Source organism: Equus przewalskii, chromosome 12 (assembly GCF_037783145.1).
Source record: "Equus przewalskii isolate Varuska chromosome 12, EquPr2, whole genome shotgun sequence".
NCBI classification, from domain to species: Eukaryota; Metazoa; Chordata; class Mammalia; order Perissodactyla; family Equidae; genus Equus; species Equus przewalskii.
In genome coordinates this window covers 18,757,362-18,780,444 of record NC_091842.1, presented here as the reverse complement: position 1 = coordinate 18,780,444, position 23,083 = coordinate 18,757,362, and the positions used below count along the sequence as shown (strand labels likewise).

The 23,083-nt window shown below is 39.2% G+C and overlaps 1 protein-coding gene across 8 annotated transcripts in view; it reads left to right on the top strand.

Annotated features, from left to right (window-relative positions):
- Positions 1-23,083, top strand: part of MRPS17 (mitochondrial ribosomal protein S17) — a 73,309-nt gene that overhangs the window by 7,562 nt on the left and 42,664 nt on the right. For 2 of the 8 annotated variants that reach the window (XM_070567890.1, XM_070567884.1), the window contains exon 2: positions 3,353-3,427. The exons of 1 other annotated variant lie outside the window; for it this stretch is intronic. In XM_070567890.1, the coding sequence (XP_070423991.1) occupies positions 3,380-3,427 (48 nt within the window). In that variant the 5' untranslated portion in view covers positions 3,353-3,379. Of the gene's footprint in view, positions 1-51; positions 127-713; positions 934-2,246; positions 2,314-3,325; positions 3,428-23,083 lie in introns of those variants that run through there. 5 more of the 8 variants (XM_070567886.1, XM_070567887.1, XM_070567885.1 and 2 more) reach the window with 5 other exon arrangements.

Here is a 23,083-nt window from a genome sequence, read left to right as displayed (position 1 = left end):
CACATTTTGGTAAATACTGCTCATTTTTCTATTTTCCCCCTGTCTACTAAGCCACTCGTATCTTCAGGTCTTCCCCATGCAGTCTAGAACCGCGGCCTCCTGATTCACAGTCTAGTCTTTTGTAAGGTAAGAAAGATTTCAGAAGTGTTGTGGCTCTTGAAGTGGGTGACTGAAGTTGAATGATGGTGAAAATCATTGTAATTGAGGAAATCAAGGAAATGAAAGGGTCTGATAGTTGTTCTGAACTCTTCCTTGCATCAAAAATCATTTTTGGGGCATTTAAAAAGTATACAGATACCAGACAACTCAGCACATTCTGATTTAGGAGCTTTTGGGTGGAGCCTAGACATGTATATATTTACATCTGTATGTTTTAAAATCTGGGCTGCGTCTAATGCACAGCCCAGATTGAGAACCACTACATGGGTTTTCTACATGGTTATTGAAGTTCATTCAGAGTTTTGGAAGAATTCCAGGTAAAGGAAAACTGTTAAGCCCAGACTCATTCTCCGTCTGAATTGATTGCAATTCTAGTATTCCTTAGGCACTCAAGGGAATTTGTTACTTTCCAGGCCATCATGGTTACTTTTTTGAGAAAGACTGTGGCAATCCCACAGGCGTCTCTAGAAAGGTCCACATGTGTATTGTATGAAGAATTACACACAAGTTTTGGGGTCGGGAGTGGCTTTCTTTTTGTGTTCTTTCCAATACAGGAATTAAAAGGGAAATTATAAGAAGAACGAGGATGAAATAAGACAAGGAAAAGAAGCGAACAAGTTCTAAGAAGGACTTCAGAGTATAGTAGAAGGAGCTCAGGACTGTGAATCAGGAGACATGGGTTCTAGAACCAGCTCTTTCACTTAGTTTTGTGATCTTCAACTTTGGAATCCTTCATTAACCAAGGAACTGAGAAATAAGTCAGCATTTCCACAGGTGTGTTCTGTGGAACCCTATACCCATCAGTTGCCATAAAAAAATTCTAAAATTAACTATATTTGGGAAACCTTGTGCACAGTATATAATTATTTGACCTGTTCCTCATCGCCTTGGGGTTTTTCTGGGATTCACAATGTACATTACCATATGAAAGTCTCTGAGAAGATTTGCAGCAAAGAAACTATTTTAACTTTGTTGAAGCCAGCATTTTCCAAGCTTGATTTGGTCCCTTTTTGTGAATAACAGACAGTGAGATGTGACTTAGCACAGGAAGACCTCAAGCAAGTAATCTCTGGAGCCCCTTTCAGTTTGCACATATGAAGGAGAAACCCTGTTCTGCCTAACTTGGTATATGATTCTTGTTGTTGTGAATGAACGGTGTTAAGGTGATTAGGTGTGTAACCTCAGAGCATTCTCAAAGATTCTGACTGGCTCTTCAGACAGTAGGACCTTCTTAGAGCTTTTGCTTGGTAAGATAAGGACTTGCTTCTTAAAGTGCTTTAAAATTACTCCTGAAAAGTCTACTTCTTAATAAACTGGTTGTAAAATGTGAAATTTGTGCCATGTCTTGGGCAGTGAATGGCTTCCTTTTCTAACAGGGCCATTCCACTGGAACTGCACTTTTCTCCTTTTAAAAAATTGCTTCTGAGAAATAGCTTCCTTCTTTATTTCCATCACTAGCTTTTGTTGTTGTTGTTGTTGTTGAGGAAGATTAGCCCTGGGCTAACATCTGCTGCCAATCCTCCTCTTTTTGCTGAGGAAGACTGGCCCTGAGCTCACATCCATGCCCATCTTCCTCTACCTTTATACGTGGGACCCCTGCCACAGCCTGGCTTGCCAGGTGGTCCCATGTCCGCACCTGGATCTGAACTGGCGAACCCTGGGCCACCGAAGCAGAACTTGCGACCTTAACCCTGTGCCACCGGGCCAGCCCCCCATCACTAGCTTTTGAAAGTTTTGCAGGTCAACCTTTGTTAACAGAAAAACAATGTATTCTTTCATGATTTTTAGCAGATCAATACGTTTCACTCTCATTGGTGCTGGTGAAAGGCCTGTTTTTTCCTCAGAAAGAGGAAGAGTTTTTCTGAAAGAGTTTCACTAGGCAAGGACCACATTGTTTTCTATTCTGAGAAGAGGGTGGAAAAGGACAGAGGCTAAGTTTGTTGTAGTTGATGCATCTATATACGTCTCTGCTTTTTGTAATGTGTGAATCTGAAAAATTGTAAAAATGCTTTTTGATTGTTTTAAAGAATTCTGCATCCTGCTGTGCTCTATCTTTATGAATGAATAGTTTGTATGTCTCTTTACAGACTCTGTAGGTCCCTAGGTGACTGAGACTGCTGGATTTCTTCTGCTGACTGGTGCATCTCATAACAGGTGCTCAACCTGAAATTGTATCTTACAAGATCCATGCCAGGAGACAGATTTGAATATCATAGTGAAGTCAGTACATGAAAGATTAATGCCTTTAGGGAAAAAAAAGTAATAGCCTCTTTCAGGAGCCCCCACATCTCAACTCTTCATGAATGAGTGTTTGCCTCTGGGAAGCAGAAATCATTCTTGTGCATGTCCATTGGCTCTTGAGGCTCTCATCAGAGATTAGGCACTTTTAATACCTGGGAGTGGCTGTTCCCCATAAGGTACTGGAAAATTAGCTTTCAGGGACTGACAGGGATACTGGAGCTGTTAATACTGCTGCATCTACTGACTGTCAACACTAGAAGAGAACAAAGCTTTGTTGACATTACAACTTAAGAACTGCAAAGAGGTGTAGTAATCATGGAGGAGAACTGACTTCACGTACTCAAAAAGGAAGGTGAATGTTCTGAAAAGTGAGAAGAGTGAAATCTCCTTTATATATTAGAAGGATCATCTTAGAGTAAAGGAGAGAAAATCTCTAGAGTTTGAGTTTGGGGTAAATTTATTCCGTTAAAGAGTAAGAATAGGCCCTCAACATATGTCCTCTGAATCACCTCATCTCAGTGGTTCTCATCTCCCACTTAAAATCACTTGGAGACTTTAGAATTTAAAATGCTGTTGCCCAGGCCCACACCAGACCAAGTAAATCCAAATCTCTGGGAAGAGGGGCTGAGCATTGGCATCTTTTTTAAATTCCCCAAATGTGTAACTAAGGCTGAAAACCACTGAGCTCTCTTGAGCTTCCCATATGCCACGACAAGGGGAATTGTACCACAGAGGAGAGAAAGCCCTGCACTGAAATCCTCAATGTAATAGAGAAGCAAGAATGTCACAGTTAGGTCATCCATCCAGCCTTTAAGCTTGTGTCTTAAAGGGATTCTCTGTAAGTTGTGTGCCATCCCAACACGAAGAAAAAGCGTTAAGATTTACGTTCAGCCGTAATATCATGTGTTGACAAGATGCTTCTTTTCTCTTTTTCCCATTTATGCCTTCTCAGAATGCTGTACTTTCCCAGGAGGGGAACATGGAGGAGAAGGAAATGAATGATAGATCACAGATAGTCAGGTCCCAGGTGAGTTCAGTTTTACTCTCCTCTGAAATGCTACTGTAGTTCTCCGAATGCAGACACTTTCATTTTTCAATTCTCAGAAGTGCTAACCCCCAAATTCCAGAGTCCTTGAGACTCTTGTGACAGATGGTCGTCTCTATAGGATGTTTCCCATTCACCTTATATGCCCCTTTGTAGATCTTCTCTCCTAGCAGATCATAGGCTCATGTCTGTGCTAGATCTTATAAAGGAACAAAAGGCTTAGACTGTCTTTTAATGACCCTTTATCAGTATTTAAACACTTGCCATTCTCTCTGTAAACTATGAATGATGCCCAGGTCACTATGACTGCTTGGAGCTAATGGGATTATTAAATGTGCCTAAGGACATCTGCTGCCACAAGTTAATGTTACCAAGAATTTGTTGTATCTCTTTCAAAACCTGTTTAATCTTATTGTTACAATTCTGTGATTTGATTAAGTATTACATAAACTGATAAGGTTTAAGTGTAACAAGGAACTGTTTCTATGAAAATTAGTTGAATGCTTGGAAAAAACTCAGTGAATGCCAGTCACTTTTTAAAAAGTTGCTGTCAAATTAGGTGTGAGCAAAACCATAAGACACCAAAGGAAAATCATAAAAATCTCAGAGGATTCTGCAGCTATGTTTCCCACGTGTCATTTCCTTATTCCACTTTAATGAAACAGAAACTTGATACATGATGGGTATGGGCACTCAATTATTAAAATCACTCTCATAGAGAAGGCTTAACTTCACATCAGAAATGAGCAGATGCATATAAATTTATATATTTTAATTAAAATTAAATGTTTCAGATATCTTTTATCAATCTCCACTTTAACCAGCTTTCTTGCCTAACATACCAGATACCACTCTCAGTTGCTTCAGGTTAGAGGACTTCTGTTGTTCCAAATTTTAGGAGATAATCATTATCCATAGGTAGTCAGTAAACACACAGAAGGAGATTTTTAAAAGCCTACATCAAACAATTAATATTCAAAAAAGTATAATCTTGGATGCTGCTATGAATGCAAAAGACAACAAATACAACAGGCGTTCAGAGAAGGGAGAAATCCAGTTGATATGGGAGGGATGAGGGAAGACTTCAGGAAGAAGGTAAAGTTTGAATTTGTGCTAATATCGAGTAGGGTTTGGAGATAAGAGAAGACAGGACCATTGCAGACAGGAAATAAAACTTGAGCCAGAGCAGGGACAATAAGGAGACTGTCAGCTGGAATTGAGCATCTATGTTCTTTGGGATCTTTGGGTTGCAAGGAATAGATTCATTCAGTGTACTCTTTTTTTTTCCTTTAATTTCATATTTTTTTAATTTGAGTTCCTAACAGTTTACATCATTGTGAAATTTCAGTTGCACATTGTTGTCTGTCACCACATAAGTGCTCCCTTTCACCCCCTGTGCCTACTCCCCTACCCGCTTCCCCTCGTAATCACTGAACTGTTTTCTTTGTCCATGTGCTTGTTTATATTCCACATATGAGTGAAATCATATGGTGTTTGTCTTTCTCAGTCTGGCTTCTTTTGCTTAGCGTAATTCGCTCCAGGTCCATCCATGTTGTTGCAAATGGGATGATTTTGTCCTTTTTTATGGCTGAGTAGTATTCCATTCTCTGTATGTACCACATTTTCTTTACCCAATCATCAATCGATAGGCACTTGGATTGTTTCCATGTCTTGGCTACTGTGAATAGTGCTGCAGTGAACATGGGGTACATATGTTACTTTGGATTGTTGTTTTCATGTTGTTTGGGTAGATACCTACTATTGGGATAGCTGGGTCATAATGGTATGTCTATTTTTAGTCTTTTGAGGAAGCTCCATACTGTTTTCCATCGTGACTGCACCAGTTTCCATTCCCACCAGTGGTTTTTTCTCCATACTCTCTCCAATGTTTATTTTTAGTCTTAGTGATTATAGCCATTTTAACAGGTGTAGGGTGGTATCTTAGTGTAGTTTTGATTTGCAATTCCCTGATGATTAGTGATGTTGAACATCTTTTCATGAGTTTATTGACCATCTGTATATCTTCTTTGGAAAAATGTCTGTTCATATCCTCTGCCCATTTTTTGATTGGGCTGTTTGTTTTCTTGTTGTTCAGTTGTGTGAGTTCCTTTTATATCATGGAGATTAACCCCTTATTGGATATATGATTTGCAAATATTTTCTCCCAATTGGTGGGTTGTCTTTTTGTTTTGATGGTAGTTTCTTTTGCCTTGCAGAAGCTCTTTAGTTTGATGAAGTCCTACTTCTTTATTTTTTCTTTTGTTTCCCTTGTCTGAGAAGACATGATATTCGAAAAGATCCTTTTAAGTTCGATGTCAGAGTGTACTCCTATATTATCTTCCAGGGGTTTTATGGTTTCAGGACTTATCTTCAAGTCTTTGATCTATTTTGAGTTTATTTTTGTATATGGCATGAGACAGTGGTCTACTTTCATTCTTTTGGATGTGGCTGTCCAGTTTTCACAACACCATATATTGAAGAGACTGTCTTTTCTCCATTGTATGTTCTTGGCTCCTTTTCCAAAGATTAGCTGTCCGTATGTGTGCGGTTTTATTTCTGGGCTTTTGGTTCTGTTCTATTGATCTGTGTGTCTGTTTTTGTACCAGTACCATGCTGTTTTGATCACTATGGCTTTGTAGTACATTTCGAAGTCAGGGATTGTGATGCCTCCAGCTTTATTCTTTTTTCTCAGTGTTGCTTTAGCAATTTGGGATCTTTGGTTGCCCCATATGAATTTTAGGATTCTTTGTTCTATTTCCATGAAGAATGTCATTGGGATTTTTATTGGGATTGCATTGAATCTGTAGATTGCTTTGGATAGTATGGACATTTTAACTGTGTTTATTCTTCCAATCCATGTGCATGGAATCTCTTTATGTCATTATCTTTTTCTTTCAATAATGTCGTATAGTTCTCATTGTATAAGTCCTTCACTTCCATAGTTAAATTTATTCCTAGGTAATTTGTTCTTTTTGTTGCAATTGTAAATGGAATTGTATTCTTGACTTCTCTTTCTGTAAGTTTGTTATTAGAGTACAGAAATGCAGCTGATTTTTGTAAGTCGATTGTGTACCCTGCAACTTTACTGTAGTTGTTAATTATTTCTAATAGTTTTCTGATGGATTCTTTAGGGTTTTCTATCTATAAAATCATGTCGTCTGCAAACAGATTTTCACTTCTTCACTCCCTATTTGGATTTCTTTTATTCCTTTCTCTTGCCTAATTGCTCTGGCCAAAACCTCCAGTACTGTGTTGAATAAGAGTGGTGATAGTGGGCATCCTTGTCTCGTTCCTGTTCTCAGAGGGATGATGTTCACTTTTTCCCCATCACGTATGATGTTGTCTGTGGATTTGTCATATACAGCCTTTATTATGTCCAGGCAATTTCCTTCTATCCCCATTTTCTTAAGAATTTTTATCATGAACAGTTGTTGGATCTTGTCAAATGCTTTCTCTGCATCTGTTGAGATGATCATGTGTTTTTTATTCCTCATTTTGTTAACATGCTGTATCACATTGATTTGCGGATGTGGAACCATCCCTGTGTCCCTGGTATAAATCCCACTTGATCATGATGTTTGATCTTTTTAATGTATTGCTGTATTCGGGTTGCCAGTATTTTGTTGAGGATTTTTGCGTCTATGTTCATCAGCAATATTGGCCTGTAGTTTTCGTTTTTTGTGTTGTCCTTGTCGGGCTTTGGTATCAGAGTGATGTTGGCCTTGGAATGTATTATGAAGCATTCCATCTTCCCTGATTTTTTGGAATAGCTGGAGAAGGATAGGTATTAAATCCTTTCTGAAAGTTTGGTAGAATTCCCCAGGGAAGCTGTCTGATCCTGGGCTTTTAATCTTTGCGATGCTTTTGATTACTGTTTCAATCTCTTTCCTTGTCACTGGTCTGTTCAGATTGTCTGCTGCTTCTTGATTCAGCCTTGCGAGGTTGTAAGAGTCTAAGAATTTATCCACTTCCGCTAGATTGTCTATTTTGTTGGCATATCGTTTTTCATGGTATTCTGTTAAAATCCATTGTATTTCTGGTATTCATTGTTATTTCTTGTCTTTCATTTCTAATTTTATTTATCTGACCTTTCTCTCTTTTTTTCTGTGTAAGTCTGCCTGGGGGTTTGTCAATTTTATTCATCTTAGCAAAGAACCAGCTCTTTGTTTCATTGATCCTTTCTACTGACTTTTTTGTTTCAATTGCATTTATTTCTGCTCTTTTTTTTTTCTTTTTTAGATTTTATTTTTCCTTTTTCTCCCCAAAGCCCCCCAGTATATAGCTGTGTATTTTTAGTTGTGCATCCTTCTTCTTGTGCCTTGTGGGACGCCGCCTCAGCATGGCTTGATGAGCAGTGCCGTGTCCGCACCCTGGATCAAACCGGCGAAACCCTGGGCTGCCAAAGCAGAGCGTGCGAACCTAACCACTCGGCCATGGGGCCAGCCACTCAGCTCTGATTTTTATTGTTTCTCTCCTTCTGCTGACTTTGGGCTTTGTTCTTCCTTTTCTAATTCAGTTAGGTGTAGTTTCAGATTGCTTATGTGGGATTTTTCTTGTTTGTTAAGGTAAGCCTGTATTGAGATGGATTTCCCTCTTAATACGGCTTTTGCTGCATCCCATATGAGTTGGTATGGTGTGTTTTCATTTTCATTTGTCTCCAGATATTGTTTGATTTCTTCCTTAATTTCTTCAGTGATCCATTGCTTATTCAATAGCATGTTGTTTGGTCTCCACATCTTTGTAACTTTCTCAGCTTTTTTCTTGTAATACTTTTTAGCTTTATAGCATTGTCATCAGAAAAGATGCTTGTTATTATTTCAATCTTCTTAAATTACTGAAGCCTGCCTTGTTTCCCAACATTGAGAATGTTCCGTGTGCACTTGAGAAGAATGTGTATTCTGCTGTTTTTAGATGGAGTGTTCTATATATGCCTGTTAAGTCAAATTGGTCTATTTTTTCCTTTAATTCCACTGTTTCCTTGTTAATTTTCTGTCTAGATGATCTGTCCATTGATGTGAGTGGAGTGTTGAGGTCCCCTGCTAGTACCATGTTGTTATTAATGTCATCTTTTAGGTTTGTTAATAGCTGCCTTATGTGCTTTGGTGTTCCTGTGTTGGGTGCATAGGTATTTATAAGTGTTATTTCTTGATGGACTGTCCCTTTGATAATTATATACTGCCCCTCTTTGTCTCTCTTTACCTGCCTTATCTTGAAGTCTACTTTGTCTGATATAAGTATTGCAACACCTGCTTTCTTTTGTGTGCCATTAGCTTGGAGTATCGTCTTCCATCCCTTCACTCTGAGCCTGTGTTTGTCATTGGGGCTGAGATGTGTTTCCTGGAGGCAGCATATTGTTGGGTCTTGTTCTTTAATCCATCTCGCCACTCTGTGTGTTTTTATTGGAGAATTCAACCTGTTTATGTTTAGGGTGATTATCAACATATGAGGGCTTAATGCTGCCATTTTATCACTCATTTTCTGGTTCTCCTGCATTTCCTTTGTTTCTCATCCTGTGTATTTTGGTCTACCAATTGAGTTATGTAGTTTTTTATGTTGTGTCTCTTTGTTTTCTCCTTATTTATTATTTGTGTCTCTGTTCTGCTTCTTTATTTAGTGGTTACCATGAGGTTTTTATGCAAAATCTCATGGATAAGATAGTCCATTTTCTGATGGCCTCTTATTTCCTTAGACTAAACTGATTCAGTCCCTTTCCTCTCCCCCTCCTAAGTTGTTTTTCTCACATCTTATTCCATTTTGTGTTATGAGTTTGTGGTTAAAATGTCAAGATTATCTTTGTTTTTGGTGTTTTCCTTCCCTTTGTCTTTAATGCTATACTTGAGTATTTGCTGTCCTGCTCTGATTCTGTGTGCGTATTTATCTCCTTGTTCTGTGCTTTGTAACCCCTTTCTCCCTTTTTTTTCCCAGGCATGAGGGCCTTCTGGAGGATTTCTTGGCAGGGGGGTCTTCTGGCTACAAATTCCCTTAATTTATGTTTGTCTAGGAAAGTTTTTATTTCTCCATCATATCTGAAGGATATTTTCCCTGCATAAAGTATTCTTGGCTGAAAGTTTTTGTCCTTCAAAGATTTGAATATGTCATTCCACTCTCTCCTAGCCTGTAAGGTTTCTGCAGAGAAATCCACTGAAAGCCTGATAGGTGTTCCTTTGTAGGTTATTTTCTGCCTTTTGCTCTTAGTATTCTTTCTTTGTCATTCAGTTTTGCCAGTTCCACTACTATATGCCTTGCAGTAGACCTTTTTACATTGATATATTTAGGAGATCTGGGAGCCTCTTCCACATGGATTTCCATCTCCTACCCTAGGTTTGGGAAGTTCTCTATTATTTCTTTGAACAAGTTTTCTGCTCCATTCTCCTTCTCTTCTCCTTCTGTAATACCTATAATTCTTATGTTGCATTTTCTAATTGAGTTGGATATTTCTTGGAGAGTTTCTTCATTTCTTTTTACTCTTAGTTCTCTCTTGGCCTCTATTTGGAGCATTTCAACATGTTTATCTTTGATTATGCTGATACACTCCTCTATAGTGTCCGCTTGAGCATTCAGGGAATCCATATTTTGTTTTTCTTCTTTCATTGTGTCTTTCATCTGTAATATTTCTGATTGATTCTTCTTTATAGTTTCAATCTGTTTTGTGAAGTAGCTCCTGAACTCATTGAATTATTTCTCTACGTTCTCTTTTAATTTGTTGAGTTTTTTGATGGTAGCTATTTTGAATTCTTTGTCATTTAGATTACGTATTTCTGTTTCCTCAGGACTGATTTCTGGGTACTTGTCATTTTCTTTCTGGTCCGGAGATCTCATATAATGTTTGATATTGCTAGAGGGAGTAGCTCTGTTTTTTAGCATCCTGGTGTTATTTGGGCACAGTTACCACCTATCACCACTGGGTGGGCGTTAAGAGCAGCATATCCTTAGCCCTCTGCCTTCAGCCGAGATCCCAGGTGCTGGAGCCTGCACTGGGCGGGTAGGGGGAGGGGCGCTTTTTCCTGTGTGCTCTCAGGGTTTTCTTGCTCTGCTCTCACTATCTGCTCTCCTGGGGTGTTGGCTTGATAAGGCCGCCCCCGCAAAAGCTTTCACCTTGGTAGAGAGCTTCCCTCTAGGCTGCAAGGGCCTTCGGGGGTAGTTGATGTTCCCGTGAACAAACATCCCCTCCCCCATTCCTTTCTTCTCGGAGGTCTCCTGCAGACCAGGATCACAGTCTTTAGGGGAGGGTGTGAAGTTTTCTCTTACCCTGTTCCATCTTCTCTGAGGGGAGCTCCAGCCTCTCTGCCCTCTGTCGTATGGCTGCATAGGTCTCTCTGACATTTTTTCTGTTGTGTTTGGATGTCCTCTGTTGGAATATGAATGTCCTTTTTGTTGTACATTGAAGGCGAGAGATTATTGGGGAAACTCAGTCTGCCATGATGCTGATGTCCTCCTCCAGTTTACTCTTAATTGTAAGGCTCCCCACAGACAGGAATAGAAAGACATCAAGAACAAAGGGGTCATATTTGCTTCTTGGCATTCTAGCCTGAAGAGTTTGTTTTGATTTTCCAGAACCATTTATTATGTTGAGAAGGAAGATGATTCATTTATTCAGTAAATTTTCTTTTTTTAAAGATGGGCCCCTGAGCTAACAACCATTGCCAATCTTCCTTTTTTTTTCCTGCTTTTTCTCTCCAAATCCCCCCAATACGTAGTTGTATGTTTTAGTTCTGAATCCTTCTAGTTGTGGCATATGGGACGCTGCCTCAACGTGGCCTGATGAGCAGTGCCATGTCCGTGCCCAGGATCCGAACCAGCGAAACCCTGGGCCGCCGCAGCAGAGCACGTGAACTTAACCACTTGGCCACAGGGTGAGCCCCTCAATAAATATTTTTTGACCAGCTACTATGTGCCAGAAATTGTGCTTGGCATCAGCTGTACATCAGTGAGCAAAACAGACATGGTCCTAAGCCCAGTTTCTTACAGTCTAGCAGTGACAGACATTGAGCAAATATACTAATAGGTTGCAAATTGAGGTGTTTATTATACAAAATAAGAATAAGGTGCTGTGAATGCACATTAGGGAATCAGGGAAGAACTCTCTGGGGGAGTGAAATTTAAGGTGAGATGTGAAGGATATATACAAGTTATAAACAGTAAGTAGAAAAGAGCATTTTATTCATATGCTAAACATCATATGCAAAAACCATGGTTATCTTTGAGAAACTGAAAGAAGGCCACTCTAGTTGGAGTGGAGGGAGGGAGAGGGTGACTTGAAGTAAGCTTGGAGAAGTGTCTCGGGGCTAAGTATGCATGGCCTTGTGGCCGTGAAAAGAAGTTTGGGTTTTATTCTAAGTGCAGTGCAAAGCCTTTGAGGGAATTTATACAGGATAGTAACATAATAAATAACTAAATTCTACTTTAAAAATCACCCTGGTGTGTGCTATGAAATAGGTGAATTGGTGAAAGGCAAGAATGGAAGGGGAGAGAACCTCTTGGAAGCTATTGCAGTGTTCTAGATGATAGAAAATAATAGCTTAAAACTAGAAGATGAAGAAAAATAGGTGGATTTGAGTGCTTTTCTTTAGGAATCAGCAGAACTTAGCCAGAGGGTAAAGACAGGAAGAAAAGGGGTAATTCCAAAAAACTGTAGCCTAGAAAATGGTAGGGTAATGTAAATCAGACCCTTTCACTCCTCTGCTCAAAATGCATGCTTCCCATTTGACTCAGAGTAAAAGCCAAGGTCCTTTATATGGCCTAAACAGTCCCACCTCCCAGAGTTCATCATTTACTTCTCCCACTTGTTCCCTCCACTGTAACTACCCTAGCCTCTTTCTTCTTCCTTGAACATGCCAAGCACACTCTTGCCTTAGAGCCTTTGTACTGTTAACTTTTCAAGTCTTTTTTCAACTTTCACCTCTTGAACAACATCTTTCCTCACCACCTTTTTGAAATTGCAGCTGCTTCCCCCCCACACACACATTCTCAAACTTTCTTATTCCATTCTTCTTTTGTCTTCCAACATGCTATGTGATTTGCCCAATTATCATATTTATAGTCTCCCTCCCCCTGCAAGAATGTAAGTTTCATAAGGGCAGAAAATTTTAGTCTCTTTTGTTCACTGCTATAACTCAAGCAGCATGCTTGGTACATAGGAAGCACTGAATAAACATTTGTTGAACAGATAGGAATTTGGCATATGATAAAGGTCACATCTCAAACCAGTGGTGAAAAGATGGTTTATTCAATAATCAATGTTGGGATTTCTGGGGAGCCATTTGGAAAAAAGTAAAGTTGAATCCATACCTCATCCTTTACCTCAGAATAGTCCTCAAATGAATCAACAATTTCAATGTGAAAAAGTAAGCCAGCCTTAAAAGTTTTGCAAGAAAAAAAATGGGAGAATTTCTTTGTAATTTTCACTGAGTAAAGACTTTCTAATTACAACTGAGAATCCAGAAGCCATAAAAGAAAAGATTGATGGGTTCAACTTCTTAAAAATACCCAAAAATTGACGTCATCATCATCATGGTAGCATGAGAGGATCCTTTTGTCTCTCCTCTTCCATCTTCAGGCAGTAAAACATCCATAATCCAACAAAGGCTACATTCACAGCACACCAGGACACTGGAAAGATCCACACAACAGTACATACAAGTGGATGAGTTGGAGCACATAGAGGAGGCTAAATAGGGGAACAGCAGAGGCAGAGCCCAGAATCCTGGATTCCCAGCTGCAGCAGCGGAGCCTGCCACCCCCAGCCCTCAAGAACTCAGTGAGCAGCAGCAGAGGCTCGTGTGCCACTCCAGCCAGCCAACCACAGCAATATCTGCAGCTATGGGAAGCAGACTAGTAGCAGAGGTGGAGCACATGATCACCAAGCCCCATGTTTCCTGGCCCCCTGGCCATGGCTTGAAATCTGGTAGCAGAAGCAGGTACACACAGGAACGCTGTATCCCAACAGCAGGAGTGACTGCAGCCAAAGAGTAACAGATGACAGCTGAACAGTGCCTTGCACCAAGTGCTCGTACCAAGCACTCTGCCCACTCCCACCACCACCACAGTGGGTGGAGCTTCCCACCCAGGTAATCTCAGAGGCAGCTGAGGTGTTAGCCATCCCTGTGCCCCTGGTGGCAAAGCCAGCAACCACAGCGACACCAGCAGCAGCGAGGTATCATTGACACCCAGCAGTGCAGGTGGCCATGCCGAGAGTGCAGGCAACACCCCAAATAGAGGCAATGCAGGGTGGAACCTGCAGATCTTCAAATATAGCCAGAGGCAGCTCAGGAAAGAGAAACCAAAACTAGTGCTATAGTGCCACCTACTGAAAAACGGAAGGAAGACTTCTAATCTCCAAGCAATTGAAAAGTTTGATTCAAAATAAACAAACCTGTAGTTAAGTAAAAAATTTGTTTGTGACAAGATATGTGCCAGCAGATATACCTCAGCGAGCAACACTAAAAGCCATGGTACCATGGCATTGCAAAAAGAAAACAACTCTGCAGAAACCAAACATAAAATCATGGAAGATTTGCACCTAACTGGTAAAGAGTTCAAAACAGTTGTCATGAAGAAATGACAGTGAGCTACAAGAAAACTCAGAGAGGCAGTTCAGTGAACTCAGGAATAAAATCAATGAACAGAAGGAACATTTTACCAAGGAGTTTGAAATTCCAAAATATAACTAAATAGAAATTCTAGAGCTAAAGAACTCAAAAAATGGGAGAAGAAATACATTAGAAAGCATTGGAAATAGAGCAGAGCAGATGGAAGAGAATTAGCAAGCTCAAAGATAGAAACCTAGAAATGATACAGTTATAAGAGGAGATAGAGCTAAGACTTTAAATAAAATTCTGAGCTAGCCCTGATGGCCTAGCAGGTAAAGTTCCACCTGCTCTGCTTCGGCAGCCCAGGTTTGGTTCCTAGGTGCGGAACCACACCACTTGTCTGTCGGTAGCCATGCTGTGGTGGCAGCTCACATAGAAGAGCCTACATCTATACACAACTATATACTGGGTCTTTGAGGGGGAAGAAAAAAGAGGAAGATTGGTACAGATGTTATCATAGGGCAAATCTTCTCCTGCAAAAAACAAATTAAATTCTACAAAAATTATCCAACTCCATTAGAAAGGGCAATATAAGGGTGATGAGTATCCCAGAAGATGAGAGAGAGAAGGGAGCAGAGAGCTTATTTAAAGGAATGGTAGCTGAGAACTTCCCAAACCTGAGGAAGGAACTAGATATACAACTCCATGAAGCTAATAGAGCACAAATGCAAAAGACCTTCTTCAAGGCACACGATAATAAAACTATCAAAATTCAATTATAAAGAATATTAAAAGCAGCCAGGAAGAAAAAGAAAATAAATTTTAAGGGAATCCCCATTAGGCTATCAGCACATTTCTCAGCAGAAACCTGCAGGCCAGGAGAGAGTGGAAAGATACATTTAAAATACTAAAAATAAAAACTGTCAGCCAAAAATGCCCTATACAGCAAAGTTATCTTTCAGATATGAAGGAGAAATAAAGGCTTTCCTGACAAACAGAAGCTCGGGGAATTCATCGCCACTAGACTCGCCTTACAAGTAATGCTGAAAGGAGCTCTCATACCTGAAAGGAAGAGGCAAAGGTGTACAAAGCTTGAGCAAAGTGATAGATAGACAGAAAATTGCAAATCTGTATCAGGATAGTATACATTTAATTATGTGTAAAAGTTACAAGGAAAGAAAGTGTTAAAAATAACTATAACCACTTCAATTTGGTAAGAAACTCACAATACCAAAAGGGATCATTTGTAACAACAAAAACATAGAAAGGGAAGAGGAAAAGGACAGAACCTGCATAGGCAAATCAAGATAAGAGGCTGTCATCAGAAAAAGGACTGTCTTATCTGTGAGACCTTTTATACAAACCTCATGCTAACCACAAAACAAAAATTCACAGAAGATTGACAAAGCATAAATAAAGAGGAAAGTGAAAACTACCAACCTGAAATAGCAGACGGAATACAAGGAAAAATAAACAATGGAAATATAGAGCAACTGTAAAACACAAGATAAAATGGCAGTATTAAGTCCTTATATATCGGTAATCACCCTAAATATAAATGGGTTGAATTCACCAATCAAAGGACACAGAGTGGCTTGATGAATTACAAATCAAGAGCCAACAATATGCTGCCTCCAGGAGGCCCATCTCAGCTCTAAAAACAAACATAGGCCCAAAGAGAAGGGATGGAAGATGATACTCTAACCAAATGGCAACCAAAAAAAAGCAGATGTAGCCATACTTATATCAGACAAAATAGATTTCAAGCCAAAGAAGATAACAAGAGACAAGGATGGACATTATATAGTGATCAAGGGGACAATCCATCAAGAAGACATAACATTTATTAATATATATGTACCTAAGTAAGGAGCACGGAAGTATATAAGGCATTATTAACAGATCTAAAGGGAGAAATTGACAGCAACACAATAATAATAGGGGACTCTTATACCCCACTTACATCAATGGATAGATCCTCTAGACAGAGATTCAACACAGAAACATCAGCCTTAAATGAAACATTAGACCAAATGAACTTAATAAATATATAGAGAACATTCTATCCAAAAGCAACAGAATACACGTTCTTCTCAAGTACACACAGAATAGTCTCAAAGATAGACCATATGTTAGGCAACAAATCAAGTTTTGATAAATTTAAGAAGATTAAAATCATATCAAGCATCTTTTCTGACCACAGTGGTATGAAAAAACTGCAAGAAGAAAGGTGGAAAAGTCACATATGTGTTGAGACTAAACAACATGCTACTGAACAACTGTTAAGTCAATGAAGAAATCAAAGAAGAAATAAAAAAATACATAGAGACTAATGAAAATGAAAACACAGCATTCCAGAATTTATGGGATGCAGCAAAAGTGGTACCAAGAGGGAAGTTTATAGCAATACAGGCCCATGTCAATAAACAAGAAAACTCTCAATCTAACCTTACATCTAAACTAGAAAAAGAGGAACAAACAAAGCCAAAAATCAGTAGAAGGAAGCTAAGAATCAAAATCAGAGCAGAAATAAATGAAATAGAGGCTAAAAAGAAATAAAAAGAATCAGTGAAACTGAAAGCTTGTTCTTTGAAAAGGTAAATAAAATTGATAACTGTTACATAGACTTGCTAAGGAAAAAGGAGAAAGGCTCAAATAGAATCAGAAATGAAAGAGAAGACATTACAATAGATACCACAAAATACAGATTATGAGAGAATTCTATGAAAAGCTATGCACCAATAAATTGAATAACCTAGAATAAAGTGGATAAGTTCCTAGAATCATACAATATTCCAAAACTGAATCAAGATGAAATAGACTATGAATAGACAGATCAGTAGTAAAGAGATTGAGACAGTAATCAGAAAACTCCCAAAAAACAAAAGGTCAGGCCAGACAGCTTCCTCAATGAATTCTCCCAAACATTCAAAGAAGATTTAATACCTAGCTTTCTCAAACTCTTCCAAAAAATTGAAGAAGAGGGGATGGTTCCTAACTCATTATATGAGGCCAGCATTACCCTGATATCAAAACCTGATAAGGACAACACACAAAAAAATCACATGCTAATATTGCTGATGAACATAGCTGCAAAAATCCTCAATAATATTAGCAAATTGAGTACAACACACTAAAACAATCATACACCAAGATAAAGTGGGATTTATTCTGGGGATGCAAGGATGGTTCAACATCCAAAAATCAGTCAACATGATACACCACGTTACCAAAATGAAGAATAAAAATCACATGATCATCTCAATAGATGCAGAGAAAGCATTTGACAAGATACAGCATCCATTTATGATAAAAACTCTGAATAAAATGGGTACAGAAGGAAAGTACCTCAACATAGTAAGGCCTTATATGACAAACCCCCAGATAATATCATATTCAATGGTGGAAAAGTGAAAACTATCCCTTTAAGAACAGGAACAAGAAAAGGTTGCCCAGTCTCCACTCTTTGAGTGTGTGTATATGAGAGGAATATTGGTCCTGAGCTAACACCTCTTGCCAATCTTCCTCTTTTTGCTTGAGGAAGATTGTCGGTGAGCTAACATCTGTGCCAGTCCTCCTCTATTTTGTATATGGGATGCTGCCACAGCATGGCTTAATGAGCAGTGCTAGGTCAGCACCCAGGATCTGAACCTGTGAACCCCAGGCCGCCAAAGCAGAGCACACCATTATGCCTCTAGGCCAGCCCCACTACTCTTACCACTCTTATTCAACATAGTATTCGAAGTCCTAGCCAGAGCAAATTAGGCAAGAAAAAGAATGAAAGTTATCCAAATTGGAAAGGAAGAAGTAAAACTGTCACTACATGCAAATGACCTGACTTTATTTATAGGAAACCCTAAAGAACCCACCAAAAACTATTAGAAATAATAAACGAATACAGTAAAGTTGTAGGACAAAATCAACATACAAAAATTAGTTGTGTTTCTGTACATTAACAACAGACTAGCCCAAAGAGAAATCATGAATATAGTTCCATTTACAGTTGCAACAAAAAGAATAAAATACCTGGGAATAAACTTACCAAGGAGGTGAGAGACCTGTGTGCTGAAAACTATGAGACGTTGTTGAAAGAAATTGAAGAAAACACAAAGAAATGGAAAGATATTCCATGCTCGTGGATTAGAAGAATTAACATAGTTAAAATGTCCATATTCCTTAAAGCAATCTGCAGATTCAGTGCAGTCCTTATCAACCCAATGACATTTTTCACAGCAATAGAACAAGGATTACAAAAGACCCCGAATAGCCAAAGCCATCCTGAGAAGAAAGACCAAAGCTGTAGGTATCACACTCTCTGCTTTCAAAATATACTACAGAGCTATAGTAACCAAACACCATGGTATTGGCAGAAAAACAGACATACAGATCAATGGAACAGAATTGAGAGCCCAGAAATAAACCCACATATTTATGGACAGTTAATTTTCAACAAGGCAGACAAGAATATAAAATGGAGAAAGGTCAGTCTCTTCAATAAATGGTGTTGGGGAAACTGGACAGCCACATGCAAAAGAATGAAACTAGACCACTGTCTTACACCATACATAAAAGTTAACTTAAAGTGGATTAAGGATTTGAATGTCAGACCTAAAACCATAAAACTCCTAGAAGAAAATCTAGGTGGTATGCTCTTTGTCATCGGTCTTAGCGGTATCTTTTTGAATACATCTTCCAGGCAAGGGAAACAATGAAAAAAATAAATGAGACTACATCAAACAAAAAGCTTCTGCACAGCAAAGGAAACCATCAACAAAACAAAAAGGCAACCTGCAAATTGGGAGATGATATTTGCAAACATATATCCAATAAGAGGTTAATATCCAAAATATTTAAAGAACTCATACAACTCAACAAGAATAAAAACAAACAACCCAATTAAAAAATGGGCAAAGTATCTGAACAGACATTTGTCCAAAGAAGATGTACCAGTAGGCAACAGGCACGTGGAAAGATGTTTAGCATCACTAATTATTAGGTAACGCAAATCAAAACCACAATGAGATATTACCTCACCCCCATCAGAATGGCTATTATTAAAAAGACAGGAATTAACAAGTGTTAGAGAGGATGTGCAGAAAAGGGAATCCTTGTATACTGCCAGTGGGAATATAAACTGGTATACCCACTCTGAACAACAGTATGGCAACTTCTCAAAAACTTAAAAATAGATCTACCATATAACCCAACTCTTCCACTTCTGGGTGTTTATCCAAAGAACATGAAAACACTAATTCAAAAAGATGTGTGCACCCGTATGTTCATTGCAGCATTATTCAGAATAGCCAAGATTTGGAAACAACATGAGTACCCATCAACAGACAAATGGGTAAAAAAGATGCGTTATATGTGTGTGTGTGTATGTGTGTATACACACATACATACACACAATGGGATACTACTCAGCCATGAAAAAAGATGAAATCTGGGCATTTGTGACAACATGGATGGACCTTGAGGGTATTAGGCTAAGTGAAATAAGTCAGATGGAGAAAGACAAACACCATGTGATTTTACTAATATATGGTAGACAAACACATAGATACAGAGAACAGGTTACCATGGGGCCAAGGAGGAAAGAGGGAAAGGGAGGAGGACAAAAGAGATAGAGGTAGAGAGGGGAGGGTGAAAGGGGTAAAGGGGCATTCATGTATGGTGACAGATGACAACTAGGCTTTTGCTGGGGAATAGGATGTAGCCTGTACAGAAGGTGAAATATGTACACCTGAAGTTTATACAATGTTACAAATCAATGTTACCTTGATTAAAAAAGAATTGGTACTCTCAAAAAATCTGTATAACCAGAGGAAACTATAAGCAAAGTAAAAAAAAACATGTCAAATTGAGATAAGTATTTTTGCTACTCAAATGACAGTGGGCTAATCTTTCTAATATATAAAACGCTCCTCTAAATCAGTTAAGAGATTAGGAGTCCAATAGAAAAATGTACAAACAACATAAAAAGACAATTTACAGGAAAGAAAGTTCAGATGGATCTTAAACACAGGAATAATGTTCATCTGTCCTCATAACAAGAGGAAATTTAAATTAAAACTAGAGGGGCCAGCCCGGTGGCATAGTGGTTAAGTTCACACACTTCACTTCAGTGGCCTAGGGTTCACAGGTTCAGATCCTGGGCACAGACCTATGCACCACTCATCAAGCCATGCTGTGGCAGTGTCCCACATATAAAAAATAGAGGAAGATGGGCACAGATGTTAGCTTAGGGCTAATCTTCCTCAGCATAGTGTGGTAGAGTGGCAACAAATGTTAGCTCAGAGCCAATCTTCCTCACCCAAAAAAAATAAAACTAGAGAAAGCTTGATGTTTTATCACCAAGCTTCATATTTGCCACAAGTTTGATATTTTTCACAAGCTTGATAGCATACTGTCTTGGCAAAGCTTTGGGGAAACAGGCACGCTTACACTGTTGCTGTGTGTGGCAGATTGCATTTTCAGAAAAATGGCCAAAATATCTCCCATCTGAAACACTTTCTTTACAATGTGACTTTGACATTCATCCCATAAAGAGACATTGAGGTCTCTGTTCCCTCTGTTGAATCTGGGCAAGCCTATGACTGGTAGAAGTGAGGCTATATGACTTTCAAGGCAGGTCATAAAAGGCAGTGAGACTTCTGCCTGATTCTCTTGGGATGCTTGCTCTAAATCCAGCCACCTTGCCATGAATAAACCCAAACAGCCCATGGAGAAGCCCACATGGAGAGGAACCAAGGCCCACAGCCCTAGCCGAGCTCTCAGGTGAAAGCCAGCAGCAGCTTGCCAGCCGTGTGAGTGAACCATCTTGACAGTGGATTCTCCAACCCACAGTCAAGCCCTCCCAGCTGCTGCCACATAGATCAGAGGCGAGCTGTCCCTACTATGTCCTATTCAAATTGCAGATTTGTGATCAAAATAAATGGTAGTTGATATTTTATTCCCCCAAGATTTGGGGTGGTTTATTAGGCAGCAATAGATAACTGCTACAGATTTTGGTACCGGAAGTGAGGTGCTGCCAAAGCAAAACCTAGTGCATATGGCATTGGCTTGGAACAGTGCCAATTGAGCTACGGGCAGAAGATGGAAAGGAAAAGATTGTTAGTGAAATAATAAAGGGCCTTAAGGAGAGCTAGTGGGAACCTAAAGGACCTTTGTCAGGGCTTAAAGAACAGTAAAGAAAATGCTATGAACGGGAGGAAAGGGGCCCCTTGAAGAAGGAATGTTGGGCAACATTGTCACCTTCAGTAACAAGGGAAATAGGAAATATGCTTAATGAACTCAGTGATCTAACGAAGGAGATTTGCAGGTAGAAGACTCCAAGTGCAAACTGGTGGCTTCTGGCTGCCTACAGGAAAATGTAAGAGGAAAAAATATGCTAAATAAAGAAATGTCCAATATAAATGAACCAGGAGTTAACTGGATTTAAAAATAAAATTGTTTCTCATTTACACCTCTCAACGTGTGCCCAGTTCAGCTACCTTTTAGACTTGCTATGTACTGCCGTTTGCTTGAATGGGAGTGTCTCTAGTGGTTATTCCTATGCCTTTCCGACCATTCTAAGTTTGTAGGGGGTAGAGAGTGGGGCCAAATAACTATTTTTTTAGTTTACAGGTCATCATATACAGAGAAAGCAGTCAAGAAATCATACCTGAGGAACTATACTCCAAGATCCTTGTCTGCTTGTGGACCTGATTTAGATGACAAGATCTTGGACTTCAAGCTGATGCCATGATGGGATGAAATTTGGGCATCTTGGGGAAGAAAATGAGTGTATTTTGCCTGTGGGAGGGATGTGAATTTTTATGTTCAGAGGATGTGTTCACTTCAGACTGCAGCAGATTGTATTTTCCAAAAGTGGCATGATTTCTCCCATTATACAGGCCCCTCTTATAATGTGACTTAAATACTCTTTCCATCAAGAGATGAGGGACTGTGTTCCTTCCCCTTGGATCTGAGCAGGCTTATGACTGTGGTAGAAGTGAAGCTATGTGACTTCCAAGGATGGGTCATAAAAGATGATTCTCTTGGGAATTTTGCACTTGGAATCCAGCCACTATGCCATGAAGAAGCCCAAGCAGCCTGTGGAGAGGCCCATAAGGAGAGAGACTGAGGCCCCTGGCTGAGCTCCCAGCTGATAGCCAGCACGAATTTGTCAGCCATATGAGTAAGCCATCCTAAGAGTGAATCCTACAGCTCAATGCTGAGCCACTCCAGCTGAAACCAAATGGAACAAAGATGAGCTAGTCCCACCAAGTCCTGCCCATGTTATAGATTTTGTGAGCAAAATAAATATTTGTTGTTTTGAGCCACTAAATTTTGGGGTCGTTTGTTATGCAGCAATAAGTTAATGTTACAGAGTATAAATTGATACAAGCTCTAAGGAGGTCAGTTTGACAATATGTGTCAAAATTACGGATTCATATACTCTTTTACCAGACGTCTCATTTTGGGGAATTGATTCGCAGATAGACTTGTACACAGTTGCAAAATACTATACGTACAAGATATTTCATTGTAGCGTTATTTGTCATAGCAAAAGAGTAGAAAGCAGCTAAAATGTCTGTTAATAGACTAGTTAAATAAATTGTGGAACATTCACGTATTATGAGCACCATGCAGCTATACAGAAGAATGTAGAAGATATCTATGAACTGATGTGGAGAGATTTCCGGGATAAACTGTTCGGTGGAAAAAGCAAAATACAAGAGTATCTGTAGTATGCCACTTTTGTGTAAGAAAGGGGAAATAAAAATGTACATATACATGTGTCTGCTCATTTGAGCCAAAAGAGACACCAGAAGGATAAAGGTGAGTCTAATGAGATTGGTTACCTACAAGGCTTGGATGGAATGGGGTGGAAAAGATAGAGGGAATTGGGGGATAGGGGTGGGGGCAACATGGGAGGAGGGCCTAAAATTGAATACAGACAGAAACAGATGAACCAAATTGTATTTCAAGTTACTGACATAACTACACTGAAGAAATTAGGAAAAGGAGTTAACCTTTAAACCTATGTAGTTGGACTCTACCTTCAGGCCAAAAGTCAAACTCTAAAACCTGAAATCTGATTTGTAGACTTCTTTTGTGCAGAGGA